This window comes from Emiliania huxleyi (genome assembly GCF_000372725.1).
Source record: "Emiliania huxleyi CCMP1516 unplaced genomic scaffold EMIHUscaffold_378, whole genome shotgun sequence".
Taxonomy (NCBI): Eukaryota; Haptophyta; order Isochrysidales; family Noelaerhabdaceae; genus Emiliania; species Emiliania huxleyi.
The window spans coordinates 1-11,455 of record NW_005199138.1 but is presented as its reverse complement, the minus strand read 5'-3'; the positions used below and the strand labels follow the sequence as shown (position 1 = coordinate 11,455).

At 65.5% G+C, this 11,455-nt stretch overlaps 3 protein-coding genes across 3 annotated transcripts in view; 1 reads left to right on the top strand and 2 right to left on the bottom strand.

Annotated features, from left to right (window-relative positions):
- EMIHUDRAFT_470121 (hypothetical protein) overlaps window positions 1-2,579 on the top strand; it is a gene marked incomplete at its 3' end in the record, with an annotated part of 6,002 nt that extends 3,423 nt beyond the window's left edge. Inside the window, exons 11-16 of the mRNA XM_005771591.1 lie at window positions 1-185; window positions 260-328; window positions 403-572; window positions 652-775; window positions 851-1,055; window positions 2,371-2,579. Coding sequence (XP_005771648.1) covers window positions 1-185; window positions 260-328; window positions 403-572; window positions 652-775; window positions 851-1,055; window positions 2,371-2,579 — 962 coding nt within the window. The remainder of the gene's footprint in view (window positions 186-259; window positions 329-402; window positions 573-651; window positions 776-850; window positions 1,056-2,370) is intronic.
- A 1,242-nt stretch (window positions 2,580-3,821) lies between these two features.
- On the bottom strand, window positions 3,822-5,291 carry EMIHUDRAFT_444958 (hypothetical protein). The gene has a single exon (XM_005771590.1). It carries the CDS (start codon window positions 5,251-5,253, stop codon window positions 4,069-4,071), a length of 1,185 nt encoding a protein of 394 aa, XP_005771647.1. The 5' UTR covers window positions 5,254-5,291; the 3' UTR covers window positions 3,822-4,068.
- A 960-nt stretch (window positions 5,292-6,251) lies between these two features.
- Window positions 6,252-11,105, bottom strand: EMIHUDRAFT_118080 (hypothetical protein; the record flags this gene model as incomplete). The annotated part of the gene is made up of 12 exons (XM_005771589.1): window positions 6,252-6,382; window positions 6,554-6,686; window positions 6,859-6,937; window positions 7,269-7,390; window positions 7,472-7,689; window positions 7,902-7,992; window positions 8,139-8,261; window positions 8,419-8,466; window positions 8,572-8,922; window positions 9,487-9,669; window positions 9,790-9,963; window positions 10,080-11,105. The coding sequence occupies 12 exons, from the start codon at window positions 11,103-11,105 to the stop codon at window positions 6,252-6,254; spliced, it is 2,679 nt and encodes an 892-aa protein (XP_005771646.1).
- Window positions 11,106-11,455: the final 350 nt, after the last annotated feature.

Below are 11,455 nucleotides of genomic sequence, written 5' to 3'. Positions count from 1 at the left end.
CTCTCACGCCGCCCCCGCGCCGCCGCTCGCTCTCGGCGCACTCCCTCGAGCCGGCGGCGCGCCAGGCGAGCGCGCGCCTGAACGACCTGCTCGCGAAGGCGGGTGCGCCGGCGCCGCCCGGCGGCTCTGGCGTTCGGCGGCTCGAGCTGCAGTCCCGTTCGGCGGCGCTGGTCACCTGGTCGCTGGTGCTCGCTGTTTGGCGGGTGAGGAGCCGAAGAAGAAGAGAAGAGGGGTGTGAGAGGGGTCGAGGTGTGAGCAGGTGCTCGCGATCGGGCTCACTCTGGCCGCGTACGTTTCCGAGTCCTTCCAGCTCACCTTCGAGGGAGCGGTGGCCGCCGTCCTCGAGGCCCCGCCACCGGGGAGGGGAACAGCGTCTCTTCACACCTGCGTCTCTGTGAGCAGGTGGCCGAGATCCTCGAGGCTCAGCCGGGCGGAACGAGGCGGAACGCGTACTCCCTCTACTCGATGACCATTGCGATCGGCGAGGCGGTCGGCACCAGCCACATGTGCCTCTTCGCGCTGATGTGCGGCGCGATGCCGCTGCTCTGGCTCGCCCTCTGCCTCTGGATTTGGCGCGTGCTCCGAGGGACGGGCAGGCGCCTCTCGGCCGAACCCCTCTCGGCTCAGCCTCGCCGAGTCTCCCCCGTGCAGGCGGGTCCCGATGGAGCGGCACACGTCGCACGCCTTCGCCTTCGTCGCGCAGACCGCGTACTGCTACAGCGCCTTCGAGCTCGTCGTGGTTGTCATCGTGATGTCCATGTTCGAGATCGGGCCGGTCGTCGAGGCGAAGCTCGCGCACGGGGGCCCCCTCCAACTCTCTTCCGGCAGACACTTCCTAGACACCTCCTAGGCGAAGCTCGCGCACGTGGTCGGCCCTCTCGACTGGATGGTGGCGCACTACTTTGCAGACTTCTACCCCGAGACCACCGTCTCGCACACGCACACCACGCTCTCGCTCTCAGCCGGCTTCGAGCCCGGCATGGCACTGATGGCGCTCGCCGTCGGCGGCCGCTCCTGCGCGGGCGGAGCCGCGGTATCGGCACGCACCACGAAGCGTCTCGGAACCGTCCCATAGGCGTCAGCTACTGCGCGGGCGGCTTCGTGATGGTCGCTCACCACCGCCTCTTGCACGAGCAAGAGATGACGCCCCAGATGGGCTCTGCGGCGTCGGCGCGCGCAGTGGGCGCGGACGAAGCTGCTGGCGAGCGAGCGCATGCGTCGCTGCCAGAGCGCTCGAAGGCCGCGTCTTTCGACGCCCCGTCGGAGCGCGCGTCGCTGGCGGGGTCGAGGCTCTCGACCGCGATGGTGTGAGGCGCGCCCCCACACGTATCAAACGGCGAAGTGTACATCATGATACGTACAGGATGTCTGGTGCAGGTTGCAGCATGCAGAGAGGTGAGAGGTAAGGTAAGGAAGGTAGATTTCTCCACACACACAAAGATCAAAGTGGTGGGGCAAGGGGGGGCAAGCGGGCAACCCTCGCGTCTCCACACACCCCCGGACACGGGCAGGAGCCCCACGGCATTCAAAGTGCAAGCACTGGCCCGGTGCACGTGGGTAAGCAGCCTGCCCTCCCGACAAACCAACTCCCGCACACACACAATCGTACTCTGGCCATCGAATGACTCCGAATGACTCACTGTGTGTGCTAAGACAGAATCTCCGCAGACAGACAAAAGCAAAACGGGCCGTGCCGCGTTTGTGGTGTCTTCTCAAGCACTAGCATCCGGGCGCCGCACTTCGAGTGGGCGGGTCACATCTATGTGGGCCCAGTGCGCACTAGGCGCATATGCTATTGCTATCCTGCCCTATGGGAGGCAGAGGGATGGGGGGAGGGGGGGGCAGAGGTAAGGTGGGGTGAGACTGGGGAGGACCTCAGAGATCCTCCATGGGGGTGGGGTCCGGCTCAAAAAGGTCAAAGCCCTTGGTGCCGGTCCCGCCATCGCCGCCGACGCTGTCGCCCTCGTCCGCCTCGGAGGCGGAGGTCGTCGGGCGGGGCGTCTCGCCCGTCGCGAACCCGCCGCCGAACACGGCGTCGGCCGGCGCCTAGGCGCCGGCAGCCGTGATCAGGTCGGCGACCTTTCGGTCCCTGCAGGCCGCATCAATTTTGCCGCGCCGGGACGGCTCGTAGAGCTCGTTGGCGAGCCAGTCCCGGGCGACTCGTCGCCACGGAGCCCAGAGGGACCGTGGCGTACACCAGGTCGCCGAACCCGCTGCCCCCCTCGGGAGGCAGCGAGTAGGCGACCTGAATGTTGGACCCGGTGGGGTTGCGCGCCGCCTGCGTCGCAGCCTCCAGGCCCTCCATCACGAACTCGACGTTCTCGCGTAGCTGCGCGTGCGGGTAGTCCGCATGCTCGGCCTCGCTCGCAGCCGCCGCCGCAGCCTTCTTCTCCGCCTTGTTCGCCTTCTGCCGGGCCTTTTTGGCCCTGCGAGCTGCGTCCCGAGCATCCTTCTGCTCCTCCGTCGGCTCCTCCTTCCGCGACGCGGTGCGCTCGACGAACGAGCGCTCCGCCGCCTGCACCGGCTCGCGGTCGCCCGCGGCCTTCTCGTGCTTCAGCTCGAAGGTCGCCGTCCCGTAGCCAGGGCACTCATATACCTGACCTGCGACACACCTGCGAGCCTGGCGGCGATGAGACAGTCTTGCATGTGCGCGCGATGGCTGCTATTCCAGGGCCGTCGGTAGACTCGTCTACCAAATGGTCTACTGTGTACCCCCGTCTACCCCCGTCTACCGGTAGACGGTAGACGGGCCACCCCTCAGGAGAGCCGTCGAAGCCGTACGTTGAGTGGGTAGCGTGTAAGGTAGGTAGAGTAAGGTAAGGTAAACACTTCTCCACACACACGAGGTGGTGCTGGTGGCAGGGGCCCCGGGCAAGGGGGGGCGACCCCCTCGCGTCGCCACACGCTAGACGACAGAGGAGCCCCACAAAACGAAAGCATAAGCAACATGTGCGCTTCTTAGCTCCCCGGCCCTGGATGTGAGGCTAATGACTGCACTCCAAGTGCTCCAAGTGCTCCAACAAATTCACACGAAAAAAATTCACAACAGAAGGCGGTCGCACAAAGACGTTCCGCAGAATGGAAGCAAGCGCTAGCGTCCCACCATGCATGTTCCGCGCCTGGTGTCCAGAGTCGGTCGCGCCCTTCAGGGTGCTGACGTACACGGTACAGCGTGAGACGTGTACTCTACGAGCTACACACTGATTTCGGATCACCCACTGCTCTTGAGCACACAAATGTTCTTCACCTCCATCTAAAGGGCACTGACGGTCGGCCGTCAGAAAACACGCCTCCGTGGCTCGGGTTACACCAATCCTCGCTACCCAACGCGGCCAAAGGATATCCACCTCGAGAACCTCGAGAAAGGGGGCGGACGGCGTGAAAAGAGGAAATCGGAGGACGCGACCCACTTCGCCACAGACGGTCCCGCGCCTCGCCGCTATGACCGCTGCACGGCCCGTACCGTCCGCTGTGCAGTGGTCTTTGTCCGGAGTGAAAAGTCCAACGCGCTCGTCGGTGACGGTGTCCTCCAACCTGCACCGCGCTCGGCGAACCTCGACAGCGCCTTCGATGGCATGCAGCTCTTTGCGCCTGAAGCTTGGAGAGCAGCTCCTCTGCTGCTCACACACTCTGGACAGTTGACACAGCCTACTGTGCGGCTGCCACAGCTGTGACAGCGATGGGCTCGCCCTCACTGGCCCTCAGTCACTTGTGCTGCGGCTTGTGTGAGCGACACTGCTCGGCGACTGCCGGCACACTGTGAGACCATGGGTGTGAGGTCAAACCACGCTACCAGCGCTTGGCCACATCGGCCCCGAGGTCAGATCCTTCTACTCTCTTAGTGACAAGACTTGTCTACTGGCTGGAGCCGAGCAGGAGGGCCCGGCGCACAACCCCTGGTCAACTCACGGTCCACACCCCGTATCTAGCAGGAGCAAGCACGAACACACAAATAGACGGCAACACGCTCCTCTCTCTAAGCACCTCGACTCGAATCCACAACACGGACACTGACCGACTGAACACAAGACAAGGGGGGAGGAGCAGAATGACATCACCGACGCATTGTCACAAGTCGCAAGAGTCTCCGAGGCGAATGTCGCCGACCTCCATGCTCTCCATAGCGGCGAGCACCTCCGAGACGAAGGTCTCGTCCCCGCCCGAGAGGGCCTCGGCAGCCGCATCGCTGTCGAGCATGGCCAGCAGCGCCTCCTCGTCTGACACCGACGGCTGGATCTGGAAGCCGCCATCTCCAAAGAAAGGCTCCAGGGTAGTGACGATAATGAGGACGTCGCGCTCGGCATGCTTGAGGCGAACAACCCGGCTGAACGCTCGGTGGGGTATGGTCACCTCCGACTCGTTCGGCGCCTGCTCGAGAGGGACGCCCATACTCGACAGGCCCTGCACATAGTGGCTGCCTTTGTTCGCCGTGATCGTCAGCATCTCGTCGGCCCCTGCCTGGGCGCCGACGCATGCCGCGTCGATGGGCGACATCTTCGAGCTCAATACCCGAGACAGGGCCTGGTACACCGGCCTGCGGTCATCCTCGCGGTCCAGCAGGCGCCACAGCATGCGTGCCAGCATGTGCGTGAGCGAGGCGTGTTGCAGGTCGCGCGTCTGATCGAAGCCGCGGATCGCGGCATATTCTGCCAGGTGTGAATTCAAGGTGTTCCAGACGCGGCCGCCGGAGAGGATGCCCACGTGAACGAGGCAGTGCGAATTGAATAGCTCCGACACAGCGGCCGGCATGTCGGAGACGCCGATGAACTGGCGCGCGAGCGGCATGTCGGGTTTGGCGGGAGCCGAGTCCAGCACCACCTCCTTGGACTTGATGTCCGAGAGAGAGAAGCCGAGGCGCTGTGCTGTCTGAACCGCGAATACGCCCAGATTGCAGCAGTTCTTCACTGCTGCGACTTCGAGCGTGATCTCGAGCGCCGTTCCCACCGCGGCGCGGTCGCAAAAGGCTCCAGAGACAGCAAACGACAAAAAGTTGGCGGACAGAGTCGCGAGGTGGGTAAAGTTGTTGGCCAGCGTCGTGATTCCCTCGATGGAAGGGTTCTCCAGCGGCACGGTGAGCACTCTGGAGAGGAACTCTGGTGCGGGAACGCTCGGGAGCTGCCATGAGCCGTCGGTGTTGAGCGAGGCGACGCGCCGTGGTGGAGGCTTCTGCAGGCCGCGGTGAGCCGGATCCGTCGACGGTTGCCATCCGATCAGCTTGCCGTCGGCTTGCTCACGGACGCTGATGCGCGACATGCCTAGATGGCAGACGGTGTGCGTTACTTACCCCCTTGTTTGTGGACATTCCCTTGGACGTCCAACAACAAGGGGCTCTGAGCTGTGAATATCGGCCCATGCAGATTCATACCCCGAGGCGCCGGGCGCCGAGGTTTTAGGGTCGGACCCCGGCATTTTAGCATTTAGGTTTGATGTGGCCTAAAGACGGGCGGGTAAGGTAAGGGTAAGTAAGGTAAGGTAAGGTAGCCTCTCCGCTTCTCCCCCGCCCGAGAGAGAGATTTTTGTTTTGCCCGTCCGTGCGCGTCGATCGCAAAAAACAAACTCGATCGCGGGCGCTGTTTCACGTATGTAGTAAGTACGCTGCGAGGGGGCTTGTAGTGTGCTGCCTCGCCGAAGGTGGCAGGTCTTGTTGAATACGGCACCCTTAGAGACGTGATGATGGGGCGTTTTCTCTTTCTTCTTTCAGCTCCTCCAGTGCCTGTGAGAGCGCCCCATCTTGCGGTCCGGCCACTCGTCGTTTCCGCGGCGGGCGTCACGTTGATTCGTCTCAGTCTCACGTGAATTCGTCCCTGTCTCACTCTCAGCGTCTTAGCGGTGTCTCAATAGATCCATCACTCCGTCTCACTTCCGTCTCACTGCAGTCTCTTCCTGCCTTCTCGTCCGTCTCAGCGCGGCAGGCTCCCGAGAGTGCCCGAGAGCGCCCGAGTAGCCGAGAGTGCCCAGATTGCCCGAGAGTACCCGTGCAACGTCGTTCGTGATGTGGTCGGGGCAGTGGCCGGCGCCCGAGAATACCCGAGATTGCCCGAGGTTGCGTGCTTGGGCTCCTGGCCTCCTGCCACTGCCCCGAGGTGACCACTGCACAACAGACCACATCACGAGGGCGATCTCGGGTACTCTCGGGCGCCTGCCACACTGCCCCGACCACCCTCATGAGGTTGCACGGGTTATCTTGGTTGGGCAATCTCGGCACTCTCGGGAGCCTGCCGCGCTGAGTCCTGAGACGGACGAGAAGGCAGTCAGGCGCCGATGGCGATGCCGATGATGGCGCCGGTGGAGAGCTTCTCCTCCACCACCACCTCGCGCTCTGGCGCGACTGCGATGGGGTCGTATGTGGACTTGCCGCCCTTCTTTGTTGAGATGGCCTCGCCTGTGTATGCCACGCCCGAGCCCCGTCAAGGGCGACATCATACAGCGCATAGGCGTCGTTGTCTTGGATGACGACGATCTGATACTTTCCGTCCTCGGTGAAGGCGCCGCCCTCGGGTTCGAGGTCGTACCTGTCGTCAAGAATGACGACTCGTGAGTGGCATTCGTTCACGTTGAGGCACCGCCTTCGGGCTCATGTCGTACGTGACGTTGTTGCCGTTGGGGCCGAAAAGCCGCACCATGTCGGTGCGGAACTCGGGCGCGTGCTTCCAGGCGCCGGGTAGGAAGTTGGGCGGGGAGAAGTCCTGTCCGGTGTCCGCCGGGGGAGAGGTGGGGAGGGCATCCGTCAGGTGGTGGGGAGGGGGAGGCGGTGGTGGTGGTGGCGGCGGCGGTGGTGGTGGTTGGGGCGGGTCCGGCGCCTTGGTCTCGCATGCAACGCTGAAGTCCGCGCCGCCGGCGGACGCCGTCGCGGTGCACATGGTCATCGAGCCCTCGACGTCGAGCGGGGTCTCGGAGAGTTCGAGCGCCGACCCCTCGTTGATGCACGAGATCTTGCCTGAGGGGTCGGAGTGGAGGGTGGGACCCCCGAGTGGGGGTGGGGGAGGGAGTGGGAGTGGAGGGTGCGGGTGGGGGTGGGGGTGGGGGATGGGGTCACGGGGATTGAGGGGTGGGGGGCGGGCGTGAGGGGCGAGGGGCGAGGGGCGAGGGGTGAGGGGCGAAGAGGAGGCCGCAGAGGAGGGAGGCGTGTGGGAGGCGGGAAGGCCGTTGAAGTCCGAGGCGATCCCCTCCGGCTTGTTGCCTACAGCCGAGATGCAGCCGAGATGCAGCCGAGATACGGCCGTAGGGAGCCCGATGTCATCCCTCCGGTGGTGCCCGTGGGGGCGCACGCAAGAAAGTCGAGCGTCTTCGCGTCGAAGAAGGCGAGCATCCCGTCCGCGAACGAGTAGTGGTGCGGCGAGGCGGCGGCGACGATCGCGTTTGGGTAGTTTGGGACGTGCGTGACGCCGACCTGTTTCGTGAATCAGTGAGGCATTAACAATCATGAATGAGCTAGTAGAGTTGGGTACCCCGTCGTGGCGGCCGACTGGACGGACTCGGCGCGGAAGTTGCCGCACAACGCCGGCCCGGACGCGCCGATCCAGTCCTTGTCGTAGACGTGCGTGTAGTGGTTGCCCGGGGCGAAGCCAAACGCGTAGCGTGGCCCGCCAACCCACTCAGGCGATGAGACGGTGCCGCCGAGGTCGGTGCAGAGGACATCGTCGCCGTAGTTTGGGCCAGAGCGGCCGGCGCCCCCGAGCGTGCACGCACCTGCGATGTGTGTGTGGGGGGGGGGGGGGTGAGAACACAATGCTGTGGCCGCCCCTGCCTGCGCTGCTGCCGCTATGCTATGTGCTGTCCCGTGAGAGGCTCGCTCGACGAGGGCGCGGCGCGGTGCCGGTGAGGCGACGCCGGCGGTGACCGTGCGAAAGGCCCGGGGGCGGTGGGGGGAAGGACTGCGGCGGGAAACAGGATCGGCGCACCTCCCTCCACTTGCGCGTCCGGGATGCCGTTGCACTGCTCCTCGGTGATGCCGGTGCAGAGGTCGCCGCGGTGGGTCTGGCTCTTGTGCGCCTGGGAGGTGGGGTGGGGTGGGGGTGGGGGGGGGGGGTTAAGGAGGCTGGGGGTGGCGTGGGCGGCGGCATGGGCGGCGGCGGCGTGGGCGGCGGCGGGGTGGGCGGCGGCGGCGTGGGAGGCGGCGGCGAAATTGACGGCGGCACGGGTGGCGGAGAGGGTGCTGGCGGGTGGTGTTGGCGGTGGTGTGATGCCTCCCAGTGGACGAAGGACTCGCAGTCGGTCGAGGAGATGTCGGCGCCCTCGCGCGAGGCGGTGCCGTACGGGCCCTGGAGGAAGCAAGGTGAGGTGAGGGAGGTGAGAGAGAGCTGGGACAGAGAGATGGGTGGGGCCCCCCACGGGGAGGAGGGAGAGAGATGAGTGATAGGAGGGAGAGGAAGGGGGGCGGAGAGGTTCCTTGAGGAAGCAGCGAGCCGCGCGATGCACGCCGTTGTACGTCTCGCCAAAGAAGGACGTGTCGCCGTTGGCCCAGACCTGCGTTTGGGGGGGGGGGGGGGGGAATGGCACGCTGGCGGCCTGCAGCCGGCTGCCAGGCTTGATGGAGGTATGGTCGAGGGTCGCGCTCCGGGCGGCGCGGACCTCGTTCTCCCACGAGAAGAACTCGCAGGCGTTGTCGGCAACGCATGCAGCCTGGCACCCCTCGACGGTGCTGACGCTCGCGTCGACGGACAGGGTGCCGGCGTTGTAGCCCGGGTTCGAGGTGTAGACGCACATGGAGGCGTCGCACGTGCCGGACTCGGCGCACGCCGAGCAGTCGCCCTTGTCGAAGATGATGTTCTTCATCGGAGCGTAGCCACATGGCGCCGAACCGCCGCCGAAGTCCATGTCCTCGTAGATGCAGTCGACCTCCTGGCACTCGAGCGCCATGGCGGCTCCGACGTCGAGGGTGCCGACCGTTTCCAAGTTGACGGGGTCGTAGACGCTCACCACCTGGTGCGAGCGAGGGCGCATGAGAGGGTGGTGTGGGAGGATCGCCGCCCGAGAAGGTGAGCTCAGCTAGAGCAAGGCACCTTGAGTGCGCGACTCTCTGCAGAAGCGATGAAGGCGCGGTTCGTGCTTTTGTCGTACGCGACATTCTCCGCGGCGTCCGTGTCCCAAGCCCCAGACTGCCAATCTCCGAGGAACTTGAGTTGTTGGAACCCCGTCGCTCCAGCGAAGAGACCGAAAAGCAGGCGGCAAGATGACATGGCTAGGCCGACGGAGGTAAAACACTAGGGGGATCTAGGGGGGTGCGACGACGCGATTTCCCGCTGCCTTTCAAAGTCCGGCGGAGATCAGAGGAGATTTATGGGCAGGGCTGTTTTCGTTGCCTCGCTCTCTCCCTTACGTGACCGATCTCTCACTGTTCGGGCTCCTGTCCGGTGAGGGTGTAAGAGCTTTCACGTCGTGCATCTCCAACAGCTCCTTCGCCTGGAGCTGCCGAACAGGCCTCGGGTGGCGGCGAAGCTTGCAAGCGAGGCATGCGATGCAGAGCAAGGCCAAGAGCCCCAGCACCCCCACGGCGGCGATGACGCCTCCTTCTACTATGAGCGACGGCGGCGGCGGCGAGAGCGGCGAGGGAGGCCGGCGGTACACGAGCAGCTCGTTTGGCTCTGACGCGAGGAAGAGGGTCGACAGGTCGGGCGAGAGCGCGACGCCCTCCGGCTGCGTGCCGCTGATGCGCTGGACGGCGCGCACCTGGGGGCAGGCGCGCGGGCAAGGCACGCTCGTTGGGTGGCGCGCGCAGGATCCAATACCTCTCAGCAGGACCCGGCGGGCCAAGGACGGCAGGCCCGGCGCCTGGCCGTCGAGGGTGACCTCGACGAGGAGGCGAGACTCTTGGGAGAGAAGGAGGAGGACGCGCTGCCGCGGCGCGAACCACGCGCCCGCCAGGTCGCTCACGTGCCTGCCGAGCACAGACGGTGCGTCGAAGAGGTCGGCGACCGCTCCGGTGGTGAGGTTGAGCGCGACGACGCGGATGGGCGACTTCTCCTGCGGATCTCGGGTGGGGCGACTGAGGTCTCGCAGCCGGAGATTTCCTCGGGCTGCGACGGGTGTGCGACGGTGCGGCGGGTAAGTGGATGATACTACTGATCGCTCTCCTGCACGGCGTAGAGCAGGCCCTGCTCGGGGTCGTACGCGACGCCCTCAAGCCCCTTGTTCCTCTCGGCGGGCAGCCTTGTGTCGAAAGTGTTGGCCGCGCCCAGTCCCAGCCGGGTCTCGAGGTGGCTCGCCGTGTCTCCCTCGGAGCTGCTGGCGGGCGGGAGTAGGAGGACGCTCACCGCCATCCGCCGCTCCTGCGCGATCGCAACTTGACCGGAAGGGAGGAGGGCGATGCCCTCGGTGTCCTCGAAGCCTTCGAGGAGGAAGGTTCGGCGCCGCCGCAGCACGGGAGGCGAGGCCGCGGAGGTCGCCTCGACCTCAACTTCGATTACCGCCGGCTCGCTGTTCACGACCGTCTGCAAGGTGGCCCGCCAGCCGCCCGACGAGAGGTCCTCCCACGCCGCCACTGCAACTCCGGACAGGTCGACGACGGCCGCGGCGCCCGGCCGCGGGGGAGGCACGACGAGCGTCGCAACATGCCGCAGGTCGCCGAGACCGAGCGCGGAGCCCGCCAGTGGCGCCGTCGGCGGTGCTGGTGGGGGTGCGTGCGCCACGCCGGTGTTTGGAGCGCCCGGGGTGCGGACGTCGAGCTCAGTCCATGCGCCGCCAGGGCTGCGGCCGAAGCTGCGCTGCGCGCTGTTCGCGCAGCACCCCGCCGTCTCGTCGAGCGGGCTGCCGCTGGCGTTGAAGAGGAGGACTACGTCGTGCCGACCAATACCAAAGGCGAAGCCGCAGGGCGAGTCCGCCCTGCACAGGAGGAGGTACGATCTGTTTGCGAGCGAAGTTGGGCACCCAGAAGCGCCGAGGGCGAGCCGGTCGCTGCGGTCGAAGCCGTGATCGTCAGACAGCACGAGGCCAAGCAGAGGCGCAGAACGGGTCGGGTGCGGATTGAATAGCTCGACCCAGTCGTCATGACACGGCTCTCCATCTGCACCGCTGGCCGCAACCTCGCTGATTATCACGCGTGGTTCAGTGCAAGCGTCGTCGTACTCGGCAGGAGGAGGAGTAGATGTGCAGGTGACAGCAGCCATGAGAGACGGTTGTGGTGCCCTACGAGCAGGCCAAAATGTGAGGAGCAGGCCGGCTGCAGCCGACGGAGTTGGAGCAGGGTTGGAGGGAAAGAATAAAAAAGAAAAAATCTCCTTGAAGCGGGCCGACGGCCTTCAGCTGGGGTGCGGTGAAAAACAGCTGCGGGTGTGGCCAGCTGCGTGTGGCATCCTCGCCATTTACGGGCGCCTCGCTTGCTCAATGGCAACCGAGCTCTTCGTCTTCCGCCACTGCCTCCGCTCGACACCGCCACGCATCCACAATGCCGACCCGTCCCGACCGGAGCTCGACGACGCGCGGAACTTTTCGTCGGTGCCGCTCCCCGAGGGGGCGG